Source organism: Pleurodeles waltl, chromosome 8, assembly GCF_031143425.1.
Source record: "Pleurodeles waltl isolate 20211129_DDA chromosome 8, aPleWal1.hap1.20221129, whole genome shotgun sequence".
NCBI lineage: Eukaryota > Metazoa > Chordata > Amphibia > Caudata > Salamandridae > Pleurodeles > Pleurodeles waltl.
This window is the reverse complement of record NC_090447.1, coordinates 1,286,869,736-1,286,896,919: the sequence shown is the minus strand read 5'-3', so window position 1 is coordinate 1,286,896,919 and position 27,184 is coordinate 1,286,869,736. Positions and strand designations below refer to the sequence as shown.

General features: G+C 46.6%; 1 protein-coding gene across 1 annotated transcript in view; it reads left to right on the top strand.

Annotated features, from left to right (window-relative positions):
* Nucleotides 1-27,184, top strand: part of LOC138249216 (adiponectin-like) — a 64,451-nt gene that overhangs the window by 13,289 nt on the left and 23,978 nt on the right. Inside the window, exon 2 of the mRNA XM_069203194.1 lies at nt 25,652-25,853. Within this exon, the coding sequence (XP_069059295.1) occupies nt 25,652-25,853 (202 nt within the window). The remainder of the gene's footprint in view (nt 1-25,651; nt 25,854-27,184) is intronic.

Genomic DNA, 27,184 nt, shown 5'->3' with positions numbered 1-27,184 from the left:
GGGTGCCATCAGTGCGGAGGCCAGAGCCTGAAATGCTCTCTGTTGGGCCGCCACGCCAGAGGGGCTGCTGGGAGGGCGGCGCTGGTGGGGGGGGGCTGGCGGCTGTACCTGTTGTTGGGGTGGGCACAGAGGTGTCCGCCACCGCCAGGGAGCTTCCATCGGAGGACGAGTTGCTGTCTGTGGTCCCCCCTCCTGTCCCCAGCGTGGTGCTCCCCTCACCCTCCATCCCTCTGGTACCCTCACCCTCAGTGGATTCGGCCTCCAGGCCCATGTGAGATGCAGCTCCCTCCGTCGCCGGTGCCTCTGCTCCTCCGCCAGATGATGCTAATACACACAAGGACAGGGTGACAAAACAAAAAGGTGGGGGAGAGACAGAGGATACACTTGGTCAATGCCAGCAACACCACTACCGTTGGGGTACACAACACACAGGGAGCAGCCCTATGCACTAGGCCATGCCCAACCATTTACTAAGATAGTCACCAGCCCATGGGGTACAATGCCTAACGCCATTAGCTGCACACCTGAAACCCACAGGGCCTTGCCCAGTAGTAGATGCCAACCAACACTATTGGGGTAAGAGTGCTTCAGAGCCTGCCCAACAAGGGATCTACCCTGCCATCTTCGCCCTGTCCTAGGGGCACCCATAGCCCACATCCCCCACCCAGGAACCTCTTAACACGCGCAATGTCAGGATTCTGAATCTGTACTCACCCCTTTGTGGCTGCTGTGATGCCTTCAAGCGCCCATCCAACTCCGGATAGGCCACCGCCAGGATGCGGATTATCAGGGGGTCATGGAGCGACGGGCACCCCTTCCTCAGTGGGAGGCCAGCCCCACTGGGCCTCCGCCATCTTCTTTGCCCAGCGGCGCAGGTCCTCTCACCTCTTGCGGCAGTGGGTGCTCCGCCTGTAAAAGACCCCAAGGGTCCGCACCTCCTTGGCGATGGCACGCCAAATACCCTTTTTTCTGGTGGGCGCTGTTCTGCATGGAAAAGATAGCAGAAAAGGGAATTTGTCAACCGTCCGGACTGTCACATTCATGGCCCACCATATCCCTCCCATCCCCTGACGCACATACATTGACGACCTTACATGCAACACTCTGGTCAGGACGCCGCTGCCCCCCCCCCACATTTGGCTTACATACACAGCACTCCATACATTCATGGCCCACGCATCATGCTCACAGTTTACTCACCTGTTTGTCTGGAGGACCATAGAGTAACATGTACTGGGGTAGGACCCCATGCACCTGTTTTTCCAACTCCTCCGCAGTGAAGTCAGGGGCCCTTTCCCCAGACACATGAGCCAATGTCGCTTCCAGACACAGGTCACACCAGCACTTGCAGCGTAGGTCCTCTCCTATTGAAAGTCAGGTAGCAAGTGAGTGAAGAGATATAAAATGGCGGTGACGTCCTCAGCGGTGCGTACCGTCACCGCCGGCGTACATCGCCATTGGCTCCGGGAACCCATAGGGCCCAATGATAACCAATGCGAAGTTGCGCTGCGGTCTTCAACCGCCTACCGCGAGGGCGCACAACGCCAGCGGAATTACCTCATTTCCACTTGTCCCTCCTCACAGGTCAGGCAGCCGCCATTTTAGGGGGGCACAGGGCATGGCATCTAACTGCGTCACAGCAGACACTGGCACAGCAACTGATTGTCGGATTTACATCTTGTTTCTGTAAAGTATACAAATCATCATTAGTGCAATAGATGTGGGAATATGACCCTCTGCTCACCGGTTTCTTCCATAGGCTTCAACTGCTGAGGCTGAATATGAGATGGTGGCATCCTCCCATCTACAGACCCCTGGTGGACCTTGCGACAATGGAGCACAGACACATTATCATAACCTACAGACTTGATCTTGTCACACTCCAAGCACTGTGTGCCCAATTGGAGCCAGACCTGATGTCAGCTATCCGCCAGCCCACAGGTATCCCCCCTCTAGTGCAGGTCCTGTCAGTGCTTCGTTTCCTTGCTAGTGGTTCCTTCCAAACAACAGTGGCCACGGCATCAGGGATGTCGCAGCCAATGTTCTCCAACATGTTGACCAGAGTGTTGTCAGCCCTGCTGAAATACATGCGCAGCTACATCGTGTTCCCCCAGGTGGAGGATTTGGCCACAGTGAAAGCTGACTTTTATGCCCTGGGACATATCCCCAACATCATTGGTGCCATTGATGGTACACATGTGGCATTTGTCCCCACCCCCCGGAGAAATGAACAAGTTTTCAGGAATAGAAAAAGCTATCACCCAATGAATGTGCAGATGGTGTGTTTGGCGGACCAGTACATCTCCCATGTGAATGCTAAATATCCTGGCTCTGTGCATGACACCTTTATCTTGAGGAATAGCAGCATCTCATATGTGATGGGCCAACTCCAGAGGCACCTGGTGTGGCTAATAGGTGAGCCCAAGGTCCCCACACACTATGAGTAGGTGTATGGGTATGGGGTTGTCCCTAAGGGTTAGTGTGTGTCTAACAGTTGTCCCTCAATATATTCAGGTGCCTCTGGTTACCCCAACCTCTCATGGCTACTGACCCCAGTGAGGAATGCCAGGACAAGGGCAGAGGAACGTTACAATGAGGCACATGGGCGTACAAGGAGGATATTGAAAGGACCTTCGGCCTCCTTAAGGCCAGGTTCTGGTGCCTCCATCTGACAGGTGGCTCCCTGTACTATTCACCCAAGAAGGTGTGCCAGATCATCGTTGCATGTTGCATGTTTCACAACCTGGCCTTGAGACGTCAGGTGCCTTTTCTGCAGGAGAGTGTGCCTGGAGATGGTCTTGTGGCAGTGGTGGAGCCTGTGGACAGTGAGGAAGAGGAGGCAGAGGAAGAAGATGTTGACAACAGAAGCAATATAATTCAGCAGTACTTCCAGTGACACACAGGTAAGACACTGTAAGTTCACTTTACATTTCAGTTTTCTATTGGACATTGTACATGGCAGCCTCTTTCCCTATGTCTATGGCCACTGACTATACACTTTGGCATCTCTATTTTCAGATCTCTGTGCCCCACTCTGGCTCCAGCTATGTGGACTGCTGCCCATCAAAGGTCATTCCAAAGAATATTTCACTGTACATTTGAGTTGCAATGCTTTGATAATGTTGTACTAATACATGTGTGAATCATTTTACAGACTCCAGATTAGTATTTGTTCCAAGGGTGTTTATTTAAGTGCGCATAAGTAGAGGGGGATTTGCAATGGGCTGGGCTGATGGTGGAGGAAAGTCCATGGTAGAGTCCAGTATCACAGGTGCATTGTCCAATGGGGCATAGGAAGGGGAGTACTGGCAGTTCAAGGTGGACACGGTGACAGAGTGGGACAGAAGGGTGACAATCAGGAGAGTCTTATTTCCTGGCGAGGTCTTGGCAATGTTCTCTGGCTTCTGCCTGGATCTCAGGGGCCATTTGTGGGGTGGTTCTCCTTCTGCAGGGGTGCTGGTGGTCTGTTGTTCCTGTGGCAGAGCCTGCTGTCCACTAGTGCCGGCGGAGGTGAAAGGCTGTTCATTGGTTTGGCTAGTGTCAGGCGCCCGTTGTTTGTGCCACTGCCTCCCTCATGGTCTTGCCCATGTCAGCCAGCACCCCTGCAATGGTGACCAGGATGGTGTAGATGTTTTTTAGGTCATTCCTGATCCCCAGGTACTGTCTCTCCTGCAGCCGCTGGGTCTCCTGCAACTTGGTCAATATCTGGCCCATCGTCTCCTGGGAATGGTGGTCTGATCCCAGGATGTTGGAGAGTGCCTCGTGGAGAGTGGGTTCCCTGGGCCAGTCCTCCCCTTGTCGCACAGCAGTCCTCCTATCTTCCCTGTTGTTCTGTGCCTCTGTCCCATGAACCGTGTGTCTACTGCAACTGACCCTAGGACCCTGATTGTCCTGGGTTTGTGGGGTTGCCTGGGGTCCCTGTAGTGGTGGACACACTGCTGATTGACGTGTCCTGGGGACAGTGGCATGGGCCCGCTGGGTGGGTGCTGTGATGGTGTTTCCTGAGGGGGGAGGCTCTGTGGTAGATTGGGACTGTGGCAGGGGAACCGACTGTCTAGAGGTCCCGGATGGGCTAGGTTGGTCATCCTGATCCAGGCGTGTAGAGCTGCTGTTGTCAAAGTGGGCCTCTTCGGGGGGGGACTGGATGCAGCTGGCACCTCCTCTCCAGTGATGTTGAGTATGGGTCCTGTGGGGATGCAAACGCAGGGTTATTGTATCTGCGTGTGCCATCTTGTGCATGGTGTGTGTTTCCCTGTATGATTGTGATTTCTCTGTCAGCGTGGCCTTGTGTGAGTGGTGATTTTGTGGGCTGGGTGAGTCTCTCTACTGGGCATGCTGTGGTGATGGGTGTCCATGCAGGTCTGTGTTTGGGGTCCATGCATTGGTGTTACATGCAGGGCTTGGTATTGGGATGGGTGGGTTGTGATGGTGGGGTATGTGTGAGGTGGTGGAGTGATGGGGGTGAGGGTAGGAGTTTGTGATGGCATACAGGTAGGGTGGGGGGATAAAGTAGTAAAGATTTGACTTACCAGTGTCCAGTTCTCCTGCTACTCCTGCGAGGCCCTCAGGATGCGTTATTGCCAAGGCTTGCTCCTCCCATGTTGTTAGTTGTGGGGGAGGAGGTGAGGGTCCACCGCCAGTCCTCTGTACTGCTATCTGGTGTCTTGCAACCACGGAATGCACCTTCCCCCATAGGTCGTTCCACCTCTTCCTGATGTCATCCCTTGTTCTGGGGTGCTGTCCCACGGCATTAACCCTGTCCACAATTCTCTGCCATAGCTCCATTTTCCTAGTAATGGACATTTGCTGCACCTGTGATCCAAATAGCTGTGGCTCTAACCGGATGATTTCCTCCACCATGACCCTTAGCTCCTCCTCTGAAAACCTGGGTTGTCTTTGGGGTGCCATGGATGTGGTGTGAGTGATATGTGTGAGGATGTGTGGGGTGATGTGTTAGGGTGTATGCTGTGATGTGCGTGGATGGTGTATGGGTGATGATGTTCTGTGGCTCAGATTGAGTGTGTGCTCCTGGCTTGTGTCTCTCTGTGTTAACAATCTTGTTTTTCATTGAAAGGGTTGTGGGTAATGTGGGTGTGTGTTTTATAGTGGTGTAAGTGTGTGGGTGTGGTGTGTGTATATGTGTCAGGTGTGTGTAGTTTGAATTGTCCAATGTGGTGGTGTTTTGTAAATGTGTGTGTATTTTGTGCGCAGCGGTGTGTACCGCCAATGGTTTACCGCGGTTGAAAGACAGCTGCAGTGATTCGTGGGTCGTGATACTGTGGGTGTATTCCTGTTGGCGTAACGGTGTGGGTTTTGCTATCACCAGTTTATCACTGACCTTTTGGCTGGTGGACTTGTGTGGGTGTCTGTATAGTGACGGAATTCTCTGTGTGGGTCATAATAACCGTAGCGGAATACAGCTGCGGGCACGGTATGTTGGCGACCGTCAGCACGGCGGTAGGCGGCATTTACCGCCACAGTTGTAATGAGGGCCTATGTCACATTTTGGGAATGTTGCTCAACTAAAGGTTTCCACCTCACCAGAGTCCAGGTTCTAGAGAGGTCAATAAATGGTCATCAACCCATCGATGATCACCTGATCTACAGGGAGATATGTCTTTTTATAAAAGAATGTACACTGAAATACCTATTGCAATTTGTACTCCAATTAATCCATGTATGCCCAGTAACAGTATCTTAAGAATACATTGTTCTGTGAGCTTCATCTTTGAATTTACCAGACCACATAACCTGTCAGTGTGTTCATGACCAGACAAAACAGCAGTGATTATAATGGGCAGCTATGCCTGGTGCCACGTTCAACCCACTACTGGGACGATCTCACACTTCTCATGTGGACCCACACAAACGGGTTTTTTACCTTAGGCAAATCCGAACAGACAAATGAAGTCCAAACTTCCTGCTCATTGCACTGCATACAAGTATTCTCTTCCAAAGATATCAAAACCCTTCTCCTTGCCAAGGTGGATCTACTATTATAAATGAATGCCTGTGCAGATTCCCACAATTAGGAGAAAAAAGATGCCTGTGTTTAGAGAACGTTTGCCACACAGAATTCAACCACTCTGGGGTGCACTAAGAATTTTAACACTCTCATCACTGTGGTGTCCAGGAGCTTCCCAATGATCTCACAGCTCAGGTTTAACATGTATGGTCATGGTAGGAGGATCTGTCCGTTTCAGTTTGAAGATTTATTCTACAATGGCTTCTGCTTACCAGTGGAAGGGAGTTTCTCATCATGCCTTCAGCTGATGCAGAGTTACACACATCAAGTAGATGCTGTGAAAGCACCCTCTGGGTGCATCATAGAAACCTACACGGAGCCCATCTGGGCCAAGAATCTTGCCTCCACCATTATATTAATGGGTGCCCTAACTTCAGATGTAGTGATCTGTACTTCTAGTAACCCCCATAGTTCTAGAAAGAGACTAGGGAGGCAAACAGTTATCAAAACATTGACAAGCTCTTCCCTATGCCGGGTGGGATGTTTCCAATACAGAACGGAGTACTGCTTCACACAAATTGCATTCATTTCAGTCTGGATGTGAGTCAGCATTCCATTATTGCTCCTCATCATTATCACATCTGACCTTCATGAGTCTGCACACATGAAATATATATGCAACTTTCCTGCCATATCTTCTCCGCATTTTGTCAGTTTATGAACTGAATTTGTGGCATCTCACCCTTTTCTACAATGGTGTTCTAAAGCCAAGTCTCTGAGAACTACTCTCCTAGCACCGCTGCTCTAATATAAGCTCTACTGAGTACACAAACTAGCCATTCCCTTTGTCATTGTCATAGCCCTTGATCACATCCCCTAATATCCACTAAAAGGACACATTGCTGACACTTGCAAGCACCGTGATGGAAATGGAAAGCATGAAGTATGGTCGGTCTCATTCACTTATGGCCAGACAGAATTTTGCACAAAAAATCAGAATTAATCATCAGATAGCACTTAACACCAATAGGCATATTGTGCTATAAGCACGGAAGGTCACAAACAGTTCAACAGAACAGATGCATCTGCAGTACTTGCCTCAGTGGAAACAGTTGCATTGTAAATCATGACTGATTTGGCAGACTATTCAATAATTAATTCATTGCGTAAAATGGACCTTGCCCCTGACCGTTCCCATTCTATTTGTGCTGGAACCATCAATTCTTCTCCACTGAACCACAACTCTAGGATATGGGTGAGTGAAATTGATTTTTTTTCTCGTGTTAGCAGAAATGTCTTGCGACAATGACACACATCAGTTTGAGTGGCATGCTCACATTCCCCAAAGGGATGTTTACACAGAGTCCTGAATTTATTTCAGTGAATGATCAAATTGGGACAGTAAGAATACAGTGCCAGATGGCCTAACCTTTGTTATAGTCATAAATGGTTCGATTCAGTGTTTGTAACTATCAAAATTCTTTTTTCTATATACTAATTCCATTTTAGGATTTTCATACTTCTAAAATGGGATTCTGAATTGATACTGACTGGTATCAGAAGGGGCATGCTGGTGGCATCCCTCCTTCCAAATACTGAATTAGCACGGTATCTGTAAATATTTTGTGACTGAAATCTTGTTGCAAAACACTGAGAATTTACAAGCACCTCGTAGGAGTAGGTAAGACATTTGTAAAAGGGAAAGTGTCCCTTTGCAACCCCTTTCCCTTTGTGAATGTAAAAAAACTGTTTGTTCAAGAGTAGGCTGTTGTCCAGGGGAGCAAGGCTAACTCAAACAATTTTACAAAGAAAAATATTTTTTTTAACAGTCTCATTTCTTTGAATGAAAACTGATGGCATTTAAACGAACCTGCTTCACTTAAAAGCAATCACAGACATGGGAGTCTGCTGGCCCCTGCAGGACACCATCCATGGCCTCTAATCTTTTGCCTTTTGCCACCAACCTACTTAATATTCTTGAGGTACTTTGGATTGAGAACCATTGCGATTTGGATTTTTAAGAACTGGCCTATTGCTATATAAATTCGTTTTTATACATCTCCACTGGTTGCAATTTGCTCCCATTATTTTGAGACCAGATATTTGTGCATCTGACGCTCAGGTTTATCATTGCTGTGAAACAATTCTTTATTGAAACTTTGCTTGTAATGATTAGTTTCCTCTTAACCTTGTTAATTTCAAACAAAATAGTTACAACAATTATTACAACATTTATAATAATATATTATAACATAGGTTGCATCTTCCTCTAAAAGTCCAGGTCACTTTTTGTAAACATAAATGACTCTGGTTGAATGAAGAAAACATATAACATAATACAAACAGGATTTCTCAGGGGATGAGGTCTAGTTCTCACCTAAAAGTTATCTATTTCCACCAGTGGAGAGATTAAGGAGAATTCTAGCTATGGCATCTAAGGAGAGCTCTGGGTAGAGGCCCTTGTGAGCCGTTTGTATGGTTAGTGTTGGAGACTTAAGACTGTAGGTTTCTGCAATAACTCTTTAATGGACAGCCCTGTAGAGACCCAGTATCCATTCCAATACCAATCCCAGCCCTTGGCAATCTTGTTGTTCTTACTACACTTTTGGCTATTTTGAGCTTGCAGGATTGTCTAAATGTTCAAATCAAGTGTGCATTTGGTACATATTTGGCCCAGATCATGGCTAATAAGGGGGTCTTACATGCGAGGAATCATGGCAAGGGTTTCTGCTGGCTCCCCCTTATCAACTGGTCATGGATGAGTGGAATCTCCAGTCTAGTAGCTAAGAATTCAGAATGGTTCACAGGGTAAGAGTAGAGGAGGTTCAGGGGGAAGGAATACAGGGGAGGATTCAATCTGTGTGTTGCTCATCATCATGTGGAAAGGGGGGCCTGATTTGGAGAAACACTTCTAGTTGATCCTGTAAATTATAAATTAATTTGTCATAGGAGTTAGCAATTTTAGTTAACCATTCATTGTGCATTGCGATATAGGGGCATCACCGGTGTCTTGGTATATACACTTTGGCTGTGGTCCGTGTTGTCACCAGCCAAATTGTTTGATGGTTTTTGGGATTTCTTGATGTTTAGTCATGTCCTATTGCTAGCCTATTCGTGGGCTTGCTTGGAAGTATAAGTTCTTTGGTTCTGCTTAACGTCCCCCACATTCTTCAATACATAACAATTGTTCTGTGTGACTAATTTAATCAGAGCTATATGCCAATCAGTCTAGAATCTCTGTGATTACTTGGAGTAAATTACAGTATTCAATTTAATTGGAAATGAACTCTTAATTCTAAATGGATGCTCCAGAATGTGATCAACAAGCGAACAATGCTGGACTTTTAAATCAATTTCATCATATGTATATTAGTTTCAGTTTCCAACATATATCATGGTTCAATATATTAAGGTGTGAGAAAGTGAATCAAATGTGCACTCGATGGAGTGCTCACATATAAATACACAAATACAGACCAGACATTCTTATGATATAGTGTACATTTACCAATAGTATCATCAGAATAGTAACTGCCTGGGGTAGCCTGTCCAGAGTCCCTCCCTTATTCCAAACAAAGTTATTAAACCATATGGGAAAATTTGTCGACGTGTTGATCCCAAATTATTTATGAGGTCTCCTCAGGACGCCTTAGCCTACCACTCACACCTTACACCTCCGTGTGGTCACCTATTCCTTCCTAGTAACCAATCTAGTTACAGTCTCGAATTGAACAGCTATCCTCTAAGGTAGCCTGTGAGGCTCCAATTCCATCTGTGTTATGCCTCAATCCCATTAGCCATCAAACTAATATTATAGTACGAGTCAATTGTGTATTGGAAACCTTCAACTTCTGGTTTCAGCCTGATGCCTCGGGGCAAGAATTACATCTCCACGCCGGCCCTCTTAGTGTCTGCGTCTACAAATTCTTGACAAATATGAGCCTATTCTTAGGCAGGAACGGAGTATTTGTAGTATATCGCAAATGGTCTGGTTTGATTACTAACATGAGAAGTTGCTTGCTGCCTTAGAGGTTTGGCTGGCATCCAATTTGAGTATTAGGCTATTTTAAAGTAGTTAAAATTCCATCTTGCCTTTCTAAAGCCTGACTTGTGGGATTCTAAGTGTTCAGATAATTTCTGCTTTGTGTGTTGCTGTTGAAACACTGCTTGTCATGCTTCTCTCAGTGACACCTTCAGGGATTTAGAGACCCTGTTGATACTGAGGGCCAGGCGCTATTCCCATTGCTTTTGACGCTGCCCCAGATTTATGAGAAATTGTAATTCTGTGACAGAGCAAAAAACTAACACCATCCCAAGGGTGGCGTTAGCATGCCGCAGCGAGGAGTAATATTTTTGTTCCTCATTGTTTTTACTTTTTCTATGTGTGCTGTATCCTGCAGCACACATAGAAGGAGCAAAAGGCCACAAATGATTGTTTCTGTGCAGGAAGGTTGCCCTTCCTGCACATAAACAATCATTCAAAAATGATGATTTGGTACTTCTATGTGTGCCAAATCGCTGTTGTAGATTGTTTATGTCAGGAAGGGACAACTTCCAGCACATAAACAATCACACCCCTCAACGCAAATACCCTTGCACTATGGTGCAAGGATGCCTGCGTTGGCTCTGGCAACTAAATTTAGTGCTGGCGCAGGAGGAAACAGAGGGGTGTGCCATATTTTTGTAAATACGGCACATCCCTGTGTTTCAAAAGTGGCACAGCGTGGCTGTGCAACTTTTGTCGCAGCACGTGCTGCACCACTTTTTTGTAAATTTGGGCCTGAGTGTCTTATTAAGGCCTGAAAATATTTGTCAGTTATTGCCCCATATCAGTAATTATCGTGGTATTGGGAGAAAGGGGTAATTCTGTGGGGGGATAAGGAAGTGTATGCCTTAAGGAGTGGGTACTCGGGTTTTATTTCCACATTTGGTCTGATCCCATACACCTTTCCTCTTGTATACGTTTTGGTAAGTTGAAGCTTATTCAGTTGCCAAGCATAAGTTGACGCTTATTCAGTTGTCAAGCATTCCCTATTGAAAACATTGATGAATGTTGTTAATCATTGTCTGATAAGAGGGCATACCTTTAGATATGGAAAAAACATTTTAGTGTTACCTGTGCAATTTTGAAACAACACTTCAAGTTTTTGTCATCATAGATATTAAACGACATGGGTGACAAACATGACCCATGTGGAACACCTTATAGAACATGGAGAGCTGATTACATGGCTACTCCAATCTTAACCTATGCTGCTGATCTTTCAAGAGTGATACAAACCACCTGCCAAGAACCTCTGACACCCCCACCACCTCAGGCATCCCCCAAAACAGGGTGCTGTGCTCCAAAGTTTTGAAGGCAAAGGATGGGTCTAATAGCAATACATTTGCTGGATCCCTTCTGTCGATGATCTGGAAAAGCATGTCCTGCATATCTAGGAAGGTGCCTAATATGGCTTGGTTTGGATAAGATGTGATTTCTTTCGAGACGAGTCTTCAACTATGGCTTTCTCCAATAACTGTAATATGAAGGATCTATTGATAATGTGGCTAACGTTTCTGTGTTCTCTTGGTACAAAAATGCTTTTTCATTTTTCATGATTACTTGAAGCTTTCTGCAATACAACCAGATCAGAAAGAATAGTTTATAATATGAACTTGGGATGGGGCTAAAACTTCACTGGAGATATTTTCTACAATGCTGGACAAGTGGTCCTCTCAAAAATGGGTAGAGGTAATCTCTAATTGCCTCCATTGTAATCTGTGAAAGAAGAACCTAACTTCCTCTTCACCCATCTTCTCCAGTGCCACATTTTCAAAATATTTTCTATTTTTGGTAATCGTTTGTCAAACATTAAAGATGTTATTATCCAAGAAATTATGCATCTCTTGGCACAATTCTGTCATGGATGGCATTGCCTCCTCTATGCAACCAAGATGACAATAGTATGAATAGTGCCAAAAGCTCTTTTTTGCTGCCTTTTTCCCCCAAAACGTTTTGCCTGGCTAACTGAAAGGCTTTTTTATATGGAAAATGGAGTTTATCCCAATTTTGCCTTAACTGTTTTTTCTGCCAGACTATTTTGGCTTGTTGTACTTTGGCTTTTCTAATATTCAGCTTCTTGGAAACTCCCCATTGCCCAAATGATGGTTTACAAAAAATTGAATAACCTCAAGTTAAGCAGACAATTATCCATCAATACCCCACTTGTTTGGACCCCTACTCCTGGGCTGAGGTTCACCATTGAGTAACCACTTGATCAGCGAAGGTCAGACAATCTCATTTAAAGCCATTTCGGGGAGTACCAGAAGGAAAGTCATCATCAGCAGCAGAGTCATACGACTTTCAATATGAGTTTTTGGGATAAGAATGTGTTTCACTGTGGCAGATTGGGTTTTTTCTTTAAACCTGAATGATAACCATAAAAATACTATTACAGGTCTATCTGCTATGGTGGATGCTATTTGTGCCTTTATGAACAGAAACTATGCTGTAGTGAACCCTTCTAAGACAGATTGTGTCCATCTATATCAAAGCAATTCTTTCAGAATCATCCTTATAAGCCAGATTCAAAGTTGAACGCTCCTCTCCTGTTTCTGTGGTGAGAGATCTCTGATTGGTTCTAAATACAAAGCTGAACATGGACAACCAATCAGAAAACATTACTAAGATCTTTTCTTATCAGATTCGCACACAAGGATGTACTTTTTCTTTCCTGCACTTTAATCACAGGATTATGGTAGCTAATGTATTTGTACAATTGTTTATTCACTATGACAATTTGGACTATGGTTCTCGTACTAAGTCTGCGATCATAGTTTCCAAAGAGTGCAATACTTATTAGTCAGGGTGGGATGTCTTAACCTGAAAATGTTTGATTCTGAATACCTGTGCCAGTGTCACTGGCTTCCAGTGGATAAACGCATCCACTGGAAAGTTTGCCTGCATGATGTATAGAATCTGTCATGACCTTGCTCCCAAATTTCCCACTAAAACGTTCATAAAGTATAGTCCTTCACAGACTCATACGTCTGAACATAAAACCACCTTCAATATTTCTCACACCAGATATTCTAAATGGGGCTTGATATCCTTTCATTTCGATTGTGCCTGTCTTTTGAATTGTAGTTCTCTGGTGATATGTCTTTACTCCTCTGTTAAAGTTCAGGAAACCCCTAAAAACCTTGCTATCCCCCTAGTGAATCAACTAATTGTATCTCTGTCCTTTGTCAGCTGTTCCCTGTTTAGTCCAAAATACTTCATCACTGTTAAAAATGGGGTCTCTAGTTGGCAGTGGTTTGTACCCTGTCCAAGTAGGGACCCTCACTCTAGTCAGGGTAAGGAGTCCACACAGCTAAGATAACTCCAGCTCACCCCTTGGTAGCTTGGCACAAGCAGTCAGGCTTATCTCAGAGGCAATGTGTAAAGTATTTGTACACACACACACACACACACACAGTACCACAGTAAAAACACCACAAAAATACTCCACAACAGTTTAGAAAATTAGCCAATATTTATCTGAATAACACAAAACCAAAATGGCAAAAATCAAACATGCACAAACAAGGATATGAATTTTTAAAGATTAAGGTGGTCATTATGATTCTGGCGGTGTTGGACCACCCTTCTGGCGGTGGAGGTGCGACCACCGACAGGGTGGCGGTCCGAACTGCTGTAATATGAGACAGGTAGAAAAATGTGAGCAGAGCAGCCTCTTCACCACTGCTACCGTCAGAGTGGGAGAGCCGCCGCCGACGGCGGGCCATCTTCAGGCAGGCGGAAAGGCCCTTCCCGCCCACCGTAATACGAAACACCACCCTGCCAAGATTTCCAGGGCGGAACCACCGCCACACAAAGCCTGGCGGAAGTGAGCCAAACATAAGGAAACACTCACCGTGGGGACACAGATGATGCCGAGGCCGACATGGAGCGTGAACTGGAAGTCTTCCCAGTGCTGATCTTTGCGACATTCCTCCACGACCGTGACCGCTGACGAAGACGACAACGGTGAGTACAGCCGCCTAGCACACAAGGAAGGGAAGGGGACATTACACACCCGCACACCACATGCATCCCCCACACACACCACCAGGCCCACACACATGCACACAGACACCTTTACACACACACACACACCCTCACCACCAACACCCTCCCAAACTAGGTACACAATCTGTACAGGTAAAGACTTATCTGACACATGCACAGCAAAAAAAATGCGGAGCACATACCTGTGTGCACCACCCTCCCACATTAAAACGCAGGACTAGGGAAGAACATTGCAACAACATGTCTGTTGGCCAGATATATTAAATCAGAAACTGGAGGCAGAAAAATAAGTGCAGACAAGGCCATGGGCCAGTCCACTCAAATTGGCCCGTTGGGCTCACAAGGCCCCCACTTGACTCCTACCACAACCATGGCCTTCACAGGGAAGGGGCATTAATGGAGCAGGCAGGCACCTCAGGGAGCAGGGGTAGGAGGTGGTGGGGTGGGGAGTCAGGATTGGGAGGGGTCTTCCCTGGCTTAGGTTTCGGAGTGGGTAGGGTGTTGTCCTTGCCCTGGGAAGGAGTGTGGGTGGGCATGGACCAGGGGGTAGGAGTGGGATCAGCCTCCTACATGTCCTTTTCCTCCCTGGGAAAGGGGCACAGGACTGTGGAGGGATGAATGGGGAGGATACTGATGAGGAAGGAGTGGATTTTGTGAGGGCAAGGCAGCATTTAGCAACAAGACGGGGCGGGCCAGTGGGTTAAAAAAGGTTGACACAGGAAAGGAAAAGCTTCTCAGGTGCATATGCAGGGGTTTTGGAGACAGGTTTGGGAGTGGAGGTAGAGGGAGTGGAAGTATGTGGTGTAGGCATGCTGTCAGTTGATGCACATGTGTGCTTCATCTGCTCATGTCTGGTGGATGGCTGTTGCATGGATGTGTGGGTACGTTTGCGTGTACTGGGAGGAGGGGCAGAAACAGTGGGAGCAGACTGGCAGCTAGTGTAGATGGATGTTGTGCGTGTTTCTGCAGGTCTGGTGAGTGGGCTGCAAGTAACTCTGAAAGTTGTTGTGGTGACTGCGGGTGTGGTGTCTGGGGTGCATGAGTGGATGTCAGCAGTTGTGGTGACTATGAGAATGGTGGCTGGACCAGTGACTGAGGGTGCAGAGAATGTGGGTGTGCATTGTGAGGTGACAGACAGGGAGGAGGGGTGGTTGACACAATGGGGGAAGTGACTGTTGTGGTGTGTGCAATTGGATGTTGGGTGTGTGCATGCTTGTGGTGGGACGTGTAGTGCCTGTGTTCCTCTTTGACTTTCTTGTGCGTTGGCTTGGGTGCAGGCCTGTCTGTTTGTGTGCTTGGGATGGGTGAAGGGAGTGGGGTACTGGAAGGGGCAGAGGAGGTGGGAGGGGGACGGATGAACCAGGGACACTGGCTGCTGTCAAAGAGGAGGCCAGAGCCTAAAATGATCTCTGTAGGCCAGACCTGGCACCATGAATGCCTTCTAAGTATGCATTGCTGCATCTGGGATGCCAGCCCCTGGATGACATTCACAATGGATGTCTGCCCTACAGAGATGGTTCTCAGGAGGTCAATAGCCTCCTCATTGAGGAAAGCAGGACTGACTAGGGCATGGGGAGAGGTGTCTGCGGCAATGGAGGCGCCCACCCTCCTGGGTGAACGGACACAGGCAACTTGAGGGGTAGCTACTGGGAGGGCGGTGCTGGTACGGGGTGGTGGAAGATCTTGTATGTCCAGTGTTTCCAGCAGAGTCCGCCACCACCAGAGAGCTGCCATCGGAGGAGCTGTCAGAGTCACTACCTGCAGTGGTAGTTGCCTCCTCCGTGGTGCTCCCCTTGCCCTCTATCCCACTGGTCCCCACGGCGTCGGTGGTCTTTGCCTCCAGGGTCTCGTGGGCAGCAACATCCCCACTCGCCCGTGCCTCTGCTCCTTCGCCAGATGATGCTAATGCACACATGAACACAAGAACACAAAGGGGGAGTAGGAAAAAAGAAGGATGCAGGCTGTCAATACCTGCTTGAATGGCATGTTGGCACAAATGCACTCCCACCCGTCCCAGACACTATCCCTCAACATCACCCACTACATCAAGGTAAGTACCTCTGAGTGGTGCTCTAGCTCCCACAATACACTGCCCTACCTACACTACACTGCCCAACTACATCGCCATCCATTCTGTACATTTGCAAATAGGTTGAGTTTGAACAAGGGAGAGGGATGCTGTCCCACCACAATGTGTCCAGTCTCAGAAGACATACATCAAACCCACTAGGCCTCCCTTGGGACCTGTGACATGGCAAAATACCCATCCCTTATAAGCAGAATTAACAATCCCAATAAAGGAAAGGGGGACGCCTGCATGGACATACCTTAGTACCACCCAGCCACTACGTGCCAACCACCCTTTTGCACCCAGCTATACTTCACAATAAGCAATGTTAACAGTGGTGGTATTCACCCCCTTGTGGCTACTATGTTGCCTTCAAGCGCCCATCCAACTCAGGATTGGCCACCGCCAGAATGCGGGCCATTAGCGGGGTCATGGTCCGACGGGCACCCCTTCCTCGTTGGGAGGCCATCCCCAGCTGGGCCTCTGCAGTCTTCCATGCCCAGCGTCTCAGGTTCTCCCACCGCATCCTGCAGTGGGTGCTTCGCCGGCTGTATACCCCCAGGGTCCGAACTTCTTTGGCGATGGCTTACCAGTATCCCTTCTTCTGATGGGCGCTAACCTGCATGTAACACACAGAGGAAAAAGAAGCTGTGAGTCGGTTGCTCCATTAACACATGGGACACAACAACACCTGCAAATTTTCCATTCAGACTTACTGTCATCCATGAGCTTACACACGTACGCCCTGGCACACTGCACCTACCCATGCCCACATTTTCCAGTCAATCGCACAATCCTCCCATGAATTGGCACACATTCCTAGGACGCATGAATACCACTCACCTGGTCGCCCATACAGCTTTGCGTACAAGGGTAGGACCCTGTCCACCAGCTTCACCAACTCCAGCGATGTGAAGGCTGGGGCCCATTCCCCTGTAGCCCCTGACATTTCCAGGACCAGAGCAGGACACAGCAGCACACACAGTGGAGCAGTGGTCATCTTGAGGTGCAGGAGTCAAGTGGCATAGGCAACCTAAAATGTTGGTGTAGACCGCAGCGGTGTGCACCATCGGCGCCGACGGTAATCTTCATTGGCCCCTGTTACCCATAGACAACAATGTTATCCAATGAGCATACGCACCATGGTGAACACCGCCTACCGCCATGACGACATAGGGCAGCAGTATGATGTCACTTCCTACTTTCCACAACCTGTATGACTGGAGACTGCCATTTTATGTACAAAACATTTACCAAACAGGATAGGGGCACTGTATATGGTGCCATTTTGTCTACCGTGTGGTTGCAAGTATGCCTACACTGTTGAGTGTCCCATCTACAGGAATCACGACACATTGCCCATTCAGGGTTAGATCCAGCTTCAGGACTGTTACTGTGTAGTGTGTGTGGAATACACATGGAATGGATGTGAGAGGTGAATGTAGAGTAATCAGTCCTACACAACATCTATCAAACTTTTTCCCCACACAGCTTCCGACCCAGGTGGAGAGGGAGGGCTCCATCTGTCTACAGACCCCTGGTTGATATGGCTACCATGGAGGAGTGCTACATCATACTCACTTATCGCCTGAACCGTAACTCAATCTGTGAGCTGGGTGACCAATTGGAGCCTGAACTCAAGCCTGCAATTAGAAACCCATTTGCCATCCCTCCAACATTGCAGGTACTATCAGTCCTACATTTCTTAGCAACTGGGTCATTTCAGGTGACAGTGAGCATGGCATCCGGTGTGTCACAGCCAATGTTCAGCAACATCCTTACGAAATTCCTGTGTGGAATCATACAACACATGCAGAGCTACATCCAGTTTCCCCAAAGCCATGATCTCACTACTGTGAAATCAGATTTTTATGCCAGTGCCAACATACCATATGTGATTGGTGCCATAGATGGCACCCACATACCCATAATCACCCCCCAAGCCAATGAACAGGTGTATAGGAATCGAAAAAAACTACCACTCACTGAATGTACAGTTGGTCTGTCTTGCAGATCAGTATATCTCACAGGTGGCTAAACAAATCTCTGGATCTGTCCATGATGTCTTCATACTGAGGAACAGCAGTGTGCCACAAATGATGACACTACTACGTAGGAGAGAGCTTGGCTAATAGGTGGGTGTGTATAACACAGATCTGCCATCATACATGACTGTCACCTTGTTAGATTTGCAGCAAAGTGTGTTTTTAACTAACTTTTAGCCCGCTTCCCAGGTGATTCAGGATATCCAAACATGCAGTGGCTCCTGACATCTGTGAGAAATCCCAGGACAGATGCAGAACACCGGTATAATGATACCCGTGCTCACACAAGAAGGGTGATTGAGTGGACCACTGGGCTCCTGAAGGCCAGATTCCGCTGCCTGCACATGTCTGGTGGATCACTGTACTATGCCCCTGACAAGGTGTGCCAGATTGTAGTGGTCTGCTGCATGCTCCATAATTTGGCTCTGAGGAAACATGCTCTACTAATGGAAGAGGGGGATGCTGCACTGCCACACGTGGCATCTCAGGGGATGGATGACAGTGACGGAGAACATGAGGAGGTTGAAGTTGGCTCAAGGAGCCAACTAATACAGCTCTACTTCCAAGGAATCTCAGGTACATGTTGCAGTATTATGTTAGCTAAATTGTGCTGGATATCAGTGGCAGATAGTGACTGAACCTCCACAGTGCTGTGTCGATAGGAGTATGTGTATGTGTGGATGTCGGGGAATCCACTTTTAGCCATCTGCAGAGTATTAAACAGAGGGCTCAGAGTAGTTTTATACATCATCATCACCTGCATGACACTGTGGTGGCTTTATTCTCCACATACCTCTGACAGGGCTGGTGTCTGGAGCTCATCAGGATATTCTTAATGGATGTGACACGTGGTGGTGCAAGGGCTGACAGTTGTCCTGGTAGGTTGGCATTCTTGGACACTATGGTGAGTGATGTAATGTTCTGTTTTCATCTGCCACTCTACATACACATCCATGTAAATATGTGTTTTTACAAAGGTATATGTGCTACCTTTAATCTAGTTCCATATGCTGTAATGGAGGGGGGGAGAATGTCTGGCAGCAAATGTGGCAAAAGTCGTATTGGTACAGTGCAGTTAAAAGTGTGTTGCATTTCCCTTGCTGACAGATGCTGCTATGGTGTCCTACCCCTGACATATGGGTACATCATGGATGTTGATGGGATGAGTTTAACACTGCTGGAGTGTACACTGTCACATACTTACCCTCCACCTCTCTGTACAATGTGTTCCTGCAAGATGTGTGTACTTAGGTTCATGTTTGATGATGTCACTTACATGTAAATCTGAAACATTGGTATGAAATAAAAACAATCTTTTGGTGTGATGAGGTACTGTTTATTGATGTTGTGCATTACAATAATGATGGGAATGTGGAAGAGACTGGGCACATGGTGAACAAAATACTCTGTTACATTCCACAAGCTGTTGGTAGCACAGGGGCAGAATAGATGAGGCCAATGTGAAATGGGAAAATGGCAGTGGATAGTCAACAAGTCTTGGTCTTGGCTACTGAGTCACTGGTTTGTCTGGGTCTCTGGCCACGTTTGCAAGGGAGTTCCTGGGCTATAGGGGTAGTTGTGCGGGTGTCCTGTGAGTCCTCTGGTAGGGCCATTATTCCACTGGCTGCTGCAGATGTTGATGGCTGGGCTGTGTCCTGGGTAGTAGAAGGGCCCTGCTGGTGGATAGTGGACTCTGGCAAGATGTAAGGCAACCTCTGCAGCACCCCTGCAATAGAGGCCATGGTAGAATTGAGTTGTTTCCATTGCTCCATGGCCTCCTGGTGGTGTGACACCTGCAGCCTCTGGTTGTCCTGCAACGTGGCCAGGATCTGGTCCATCCTGTCCTGGGAATGGTGGTATGCCCCCAGGACCTCTGATATGGCCTCATGGGCAGCCGCATCCCTCCTTGCCCCATCCCCTGTGCCACTGACACCCTCCTACTGGGTCTAGCCCCCTGGGCCTGTGTCCCCATCACAGGTGGGCAAGTCTCACTTGCACTGGGGCATTCATCGTCCTGCCTGGTGATGGGTGGTGACTCCAATCTTTGTACAGGTGGGCAGACAGTTCATGGCCTGGAGACACTGGTGTGGGGTCGTTGGGCCACTGGTGATGGTGGCGGCTCAGTGGTGGTGGTGTCAGTGGTGTCCTGGGTGGGGCTTCTGGAGACTGACTACCCAGGGATGTGGGATGGGCCAGTGAACTCCTCTTGGTCCAGTCATGATGTTGCACTCTCCTCACTGGGACCTTCTTCTTCTTCTTTTGGTGGGGGATTTGCACTTCTTGCCATCTCAGGCTGGGTGTCATGGGATGTGGTAACTGTGTGTCACATCAATGAGTATTTAGTTTCCTGCAATGTGTAATGACTTGTGGCTGGTGGGTGATGGGGCAGTGGCAGTGCGGTACGGGATTTGGCATTGACAGTAGTGTCCAGGGGTATTTTTGTAGTTTTCTATGTGTTTGTTTTGTAGTTTTTGCCATTGTCGTATTTCTATTCGTTTTTCCGACCCCTATGCTGGCATTGCCATTTCCCTTGAAGCACTAGCCACCTGTTTGCTGTGCTTCCATTCCCAATCACTTGCATGCAGGTGCACATCAGGATAGGTGTGATGAATTTTTGGATTAAGGCATTGGTGGTGCATTGTGGGGGATGTGGTGCAGCATACATTACATGCAGGGGTTGGTTTTCGTGCTCACAGGGCGGTGTCGTGAGTTGGATGGGGTGGTGTGGGCATGCAGGGATTCTGGGTACAGTTGAATTTGGGATGCTGGATGAGCATGGGATAGGGTGTTTAGTGTTAGTGATAGGGGTAGGGTGAGACATGCATTACAGTGAGTCCAGTGAGGCCCTCCGAGGTGCAGGATAGCCAAGACCTTCTCCGTAGGGGGTGCAATGGTGTGTGATGTGCATGGTGTTGTAAGGGTGAGTTGGTGGGGGTGGTGTGGTGTGTGTGTGTGTGTGTACGTGAGGGTCCTGGTTGGGGGTGTGTGTTGGTGTATAGTTTGTGTTGTCTAGTGTTGTGTGAATTGTGTAACAGGTTTGTAGAGTGCGTGCATCGTATTCGTGGCAATATCTATGGGGCAATTGGCGTTGCAAAGGACTGTGGAATGTATGTGTATGTGTTTTATAGTGCTGTGTGGGTGTGTGTGGTGTCTGTATATGTGTCACAGGTGTGCGGCTTTTGAATAACCCAATGCATGGTCTTGTTCTTGGTGGGTGCCATCACTATCTGCGGCGGTCTGTACCACCAATGGTGATCCGCTGTTGAATGACCGTGGGGCTGATTTGTGGATCATATTATGGCGGGCGGGCTTTTTGTTGGTGTGGCGGTGATGGGTTTCTGAGTCCTGCCTTTCTGCCATCGTTGGCCCTGGCGGTGTGTGAAATGTAAGAAATTTTTGGCGTTTTCCCTTTTTGTACTCATAATACGGCGGAATTCATTCCGCCGACACTGCCGGTCTTTTTGAGGCCACAAGCACAGCGGTCGGCAGTCTTTACCACAAAACTCATAATGAGGGACTAAATCTCAGTAAGGTGCAGAAACACAATAGCTCCAACTGGGGCTATCATGACGTCTTGCTGGTGTAATTCCCAACAGTCTGACGCCACTTGCAAGGAGGGCTGGCCGGTCGCACAGACCCCAGGTACAGTACCTTTGGAAAACCAGGAAACAAAGACATTGCACAAAGTCAGGGAGGTGACGCGTCACTGGAGCCAGTGCGACGTAGATTCCTTACTGCTACTGGGAGGTGAGGCGTCAGTTCCTTACTGTGAGGCAGGGAAGGTGAGGCGTTGGTTCATTTAGTTGCAGGGGAGGTGATGTGGCATCAGTGGCAAGGTGTCAGTTCCTTACGATCCGCTGAGGTTGATAAATTCAGCAGGTCAAGACACGAGGCGTCAACTTCGTGGTGTCACAATCACACCACAGACACAGGCGCTGCGGCAGAGTCGGAGTTGGGTGTCCCGGACGTCGGTGACACGGGACTCGGAACTCACGCTGTGATTGGACTCCGGAGGTGCGGCAGCGGTGTCAGGCCTGCAACATCAGTCATGGTCATTGCACTCTGCAGGGACCATGACTCCAGTGCAGGCCGCAGTGTGGAGTTGGACAGTGACACCTGTTCCGAAGTTGCTCTGGAGTCAATGTACTGGGTTCCTTCTTGGTTACACCAGAACTCACTTCCAAGAGCCCAGGAAATGGATTTGGCATTTTGAGTAAATTTGCAAATAATTTTCAAAGGCGTCTGCTATGTTAAGTTCAATTTGCAGTCGTTTACAATCTTCTTGACCCTGATAAGTCACTCTATTCGCCAGCATACACCGTTCATGCGCTGCAGCCCTCCGGTAAAATATGTTTTGCAAATTATTTGCACATTTACGGCTTGATCTTGTCCCTTTCATTCACAACAGCGCACATGTGCTAACTTATGGTTATTGTTTTCGATTTCAAGTTTTTGCCCTTCCCTCTGTAAACCTTGAACGTGGCTATCTTTGTGTCACACCTAGGACAGGACAATTTCCCTGAAATAGCCCTGAAAAAGTCCAAGGAGTGGAAGGAACACATGTCAACTGAATCATCTCTATTTCATCTCATGTCTGACTGAAGTTACTGCATCAGAACAACTATTTTGTTGTCATGTACACCAAGAGGAATAAAATACACCACAATATCAGTAATTGGATGTTTGTGACTACTAAAGGAACACTTTTCCATTGCAGACTCTCTAAAAATAAGGACTATATTGTGCCATGATAGGGCTAAGAATTCTATATAATCTGAGTGCCCCCTTCTGAATTTCATGTAGTAGTTCCTGAATTTCATGTTTAGTTTCGCTGCACAGAACAGTTGGGTGATAATTCCACACATGTGACCACCCCACACAGTGAGAATGCTACACTCTAGTCTTAGGCTTCACTTTTGGAGTATGCAGTAGGTTTCCTGTGGAGAGGGTTAGGGTCCTGTCTGGTTGAAAGTGGGTGATCCTCTGGAAGCAGTAAATGGAGAAGTCACTCATGAGGGCTTTATGGAGGGGACATGAAACCTTAAACTTAATGCCAGCTGTCACAGGCAACGAGTGCAGTGAACTACTTGCCACGGACACATGGTCCCTTTTCCAGGCAAAAGACCAGGGGTATGGTTGTGTTCTGAGCGATCTAGAGTTTCTGCATGAGTCTTTGTGGAAACGCTGAAGACAACTGATATAAATATTGTAGGTGGAAGTTCATTAATGTCCCAACCATATAGTGATATATGTTGGGATTGGTAAGAGGAAGGATGGGGTTTAGTAATTACAAATGAGAAAAAACAACACTTCACAACAACAGCTTTAATCTGAGGGAGTAACTTTAGAGTTAGATCAAAGAGAACTTCTGAATTGTTTACTTGATTGTGAACTAGTGTCTTGGATCTGAAGAAGGCGAGCAGAGACAAACCCAAATGATGTCTCTGTTGGTTCCAATTAGGAGTGGTTAATTATTTCACTTTTGCTCAGGAATTAAAGATGGTTTCTCTCCATCCATATATTACTGCTTTGGTGATATTGATCCAAGGCTATGAGATGATGTTCTTTGACTGTTGGGCATACTTCCAGTTGCGTGTCCATTAACATATGAATGTCATTTAATCTGATCTTTTGAAATAGGCAAGAGTCTGAGTGTCAGTCTACTGCGACGCATGGAGGGTATCTGCACTCTATGGAAACTCTGTGGCAACTCTCAGACAAAATAGGTATGTAAGAAGGCTCAGTGTTAACTGAGAACAGCTGGGTGCACTGGTAATGAAACAAAATCCCCACTTAGTTGAAGAATTGACATGGGTAAACAAGATATTCTTGGTAGAACTAGGAGAGCATCTGCGAAGTCAAAAAACAGTAAGGTAATAATTAAATGAATGTCTAGTGAGAGTCAGTGAAGCTCCAAGCACAGGAATATTAAATTGATTAGGCCAAGTGTGTAGTAAGCCTCCGGAAGACAAGGTGAACCTAGTTAAATAGGGAATGGTGAATTAGCTAAAACAGTGACTCTGAAAAGTTCCTCTCTGTATAAGCGAAAGAGTTCCCAGTGACTCAAAGGTTGCTAAAGTATGGTCCAAAGAAAATAGCTAAGATCCAAATAAACCAATTGAAGAATTACATTGTGCATGAATCCAAAGAGCTCTCCCATACAGGGTCAAAAAACAATTCCACAACACTTTCACAAAGGCCTCAGCAACAGCAGCAGCTTTGGAAACAAAGTATCTGAACTAACACATTGAAAATGTGACTCTTAAAGTGTTGCTCATGTGATTGAACCAAAGATCAGGAGCGAGTTAGGAAATGTAGTGCAACTTAACACAACCATCTCATACTGCTCTTTAATGCATTGAATGAGGTGCACCTTTTCCCACTGGAAACAGCTGAGGAAAACAAGGGTCTCTGTGCTTATCTTCTTGGATCATTTGTTGTTTCCACACTGGCTATCCATTCTCTTGGAAGAATAAAAAATGTTCGCCCACAAAACAGTGTGTTTATAAAGGGCACACAAATAATTTTTTTGCAGTTTTTATATAGTGAGAACTTGACTCGGGCATATTGGAGTGCCTTACATGAACCAGGTACATGGGGTGCAGGCATGCACCCAAAGGGGCATGAAAGAGTCAAAGCAAAAACACTGCAAAGGCCAAGACTAAGAACTGATGCCCAGGAAGGGTATATAATAGGTAGAAAGGATGTTGTACCCGCACCCCGAGGTGAGGAGTGAAGGTGGCGGTGTGAGGGTGCCAGGAACAAACTGCGAGCATTAGATGGCCAATAAGAGCCCAGGACGATTTTTAAAATAACTACTCAGGCGGGTTTGAGGGTTCAAATGAAGCTGCTGCAACCAGACCCCCGGGTGGGCTGGGCAGCACGTCAAATGAAGACCCATGCAATCACACCAAATGAGCAAGTAATAAAAGCAGATAATGTAGTGATGGCGAGGCAGTGAAAGGAGATAAGCATAGGGATGATGGAAAGGCCACACCTGTCACAGCGAGGCGACACACCAGGTGCTTACCTTGGGATGCTATGACAGGGTAAGACAGTCAGAGAGAGGTACATGAATCACAGCACTTGCAGCCCAGGTCCGCCACAAGGTAGGACACAATGAATTGTCAAAAGTAGCAATGGCCGTTACTCTTCTGGACTGTTGGTGGTGTATTCTGGCAACGGAGACAGAGTAGTCTCCACCGTCAACATACTGAAGGTTTGCCCAATTCTAAATGAGGTGAGTGGACCTTCTTTTTGGTGGAGAGGGTACTCAGTCGCTGTTGTGATGGAGTGCCCTCTACCACAAACTATAAACCAGGCCCTTTATTTTTACCAGGATTATTGTTTAATTTTGTATTTGGAAATGAGAAAAAATACTGCAAAGTAACATGTTCCATTTTCCACTATGCCATGTTTTGCAGAATGGATCACAAAGTTTACTAATCTGCTTTAATTCTTAACTCTTACTGTAGATGCACTGAGCATATTTATCTGAGCAGAACAACTTTTTGTTACAGATGGCTTTTTTGACCACACTATTCTTTGTCTGCTTACTGAGTGGCAGCCTGCAGACTACTGATTCTCAAGCTTCAGAGGATAAACACAAATACTGCCAGGCAGGAACACCAGGCTTACCGGGTATCCCCGGCACCCATGGACCTATCGGGAGGGATGGAAAAGATGGTGCACCTGGACAGAAAGGAGAAAAAGGAGAAAAAGGTATGTAATATATTTCATTCAACAATCAGAGGAATCTTTTGAGACCAAGAGGTCAAACAGCAGTTTGCTCTTTCTTAACTATATATGACTTTAATAATTTAATTTACAGAGATTTGCTAATGCATACTCAAAACATGAATAATCATAATCATGCATTGTCTTTGGTTTTTTATAACAGCCCTTACTACCAAGTCATATGTTCATACCTCTGGGTAGATACACTCTCTCAACCTTATTAAACTTCGAGTGTATACATTGTTCTCTTCTACCCACACTACATTTTGGGGGATATATCAGTGGACTTAGTTGTCTTCCCTTCCTGTAAAGCACTTAGCGATAGGTGCATGTCAGGCATTGTGATGATGGTGGAAGCAATCTGGTGTAACAATAATTAATAGTAAAATAACATATGCATTACCTACTAGTCTTTCTATTTTATCACATTCATTTGAAAGCACTAAAATCAACAAAGCAAGGGTACAATAAGTCTGAAAAAGGACCATGCTATCACTGAAGGTACAATTATATATCTCAGATCTACAGTTTCATGATCTTACAGATACATCTAGAAAAGGTAAAAGAAATATTAGCAGATAGCGACAAACAGCAGTGCTAGTGCCTTTAGCTGAGAATTCTTCAGCCCACTCATTGATCGAAGCTGAACACTGAGCGGTAAAGCAAATTTCACCAATTCAGAACTGTCCTTTTCCTTGATGTGCAGCAATGTCTTCAATGCTGTGCAGCCATGATCTTGTACCATACCCCCCTTGACAGTGAATGCAATAATTCATTACTCTGTTGTCATAGCACAGGAGGACAACATACCCTTTACCTGCTCACTGAAAGCAAACACTACCTGTGTTTCTATTTCCAGTTCTTTACATTAGGATTAAATGCAAGTATTCTACAGAGTTCTTAGAAAACAATATCTTCATGAGCTTATTGAATGGAAGGTACATCTTCCTTCTGTTCAGAACCATGAACTGCTACCACTTAAACCACACACGTTTCTTATGAAGGTTGCTATTCTTGAGAGTGAAGATTTCACCTCTTTGGTAAAGAACAGTAAATCTTGTGGATCCTCCAATTGCATCATACAGTTATGGTTGCTTAAAAACCTGTTACTTAACTATGCACACTTGACATCTATCTTGAAAGCTTCATTGGTTTTAGGCATTGTTCCTGTATAATTTAAACAGGCTTATCATATATCTCAGTTGAAAAAAATCCTCACTAGATACAGACAATCCATCAAATTATAGGCCAATTTCTCAACTTCCCCACTTGGCTAAATTTCCTAGCTATCCAAGCATGTGGACTCTTCTGCTTCA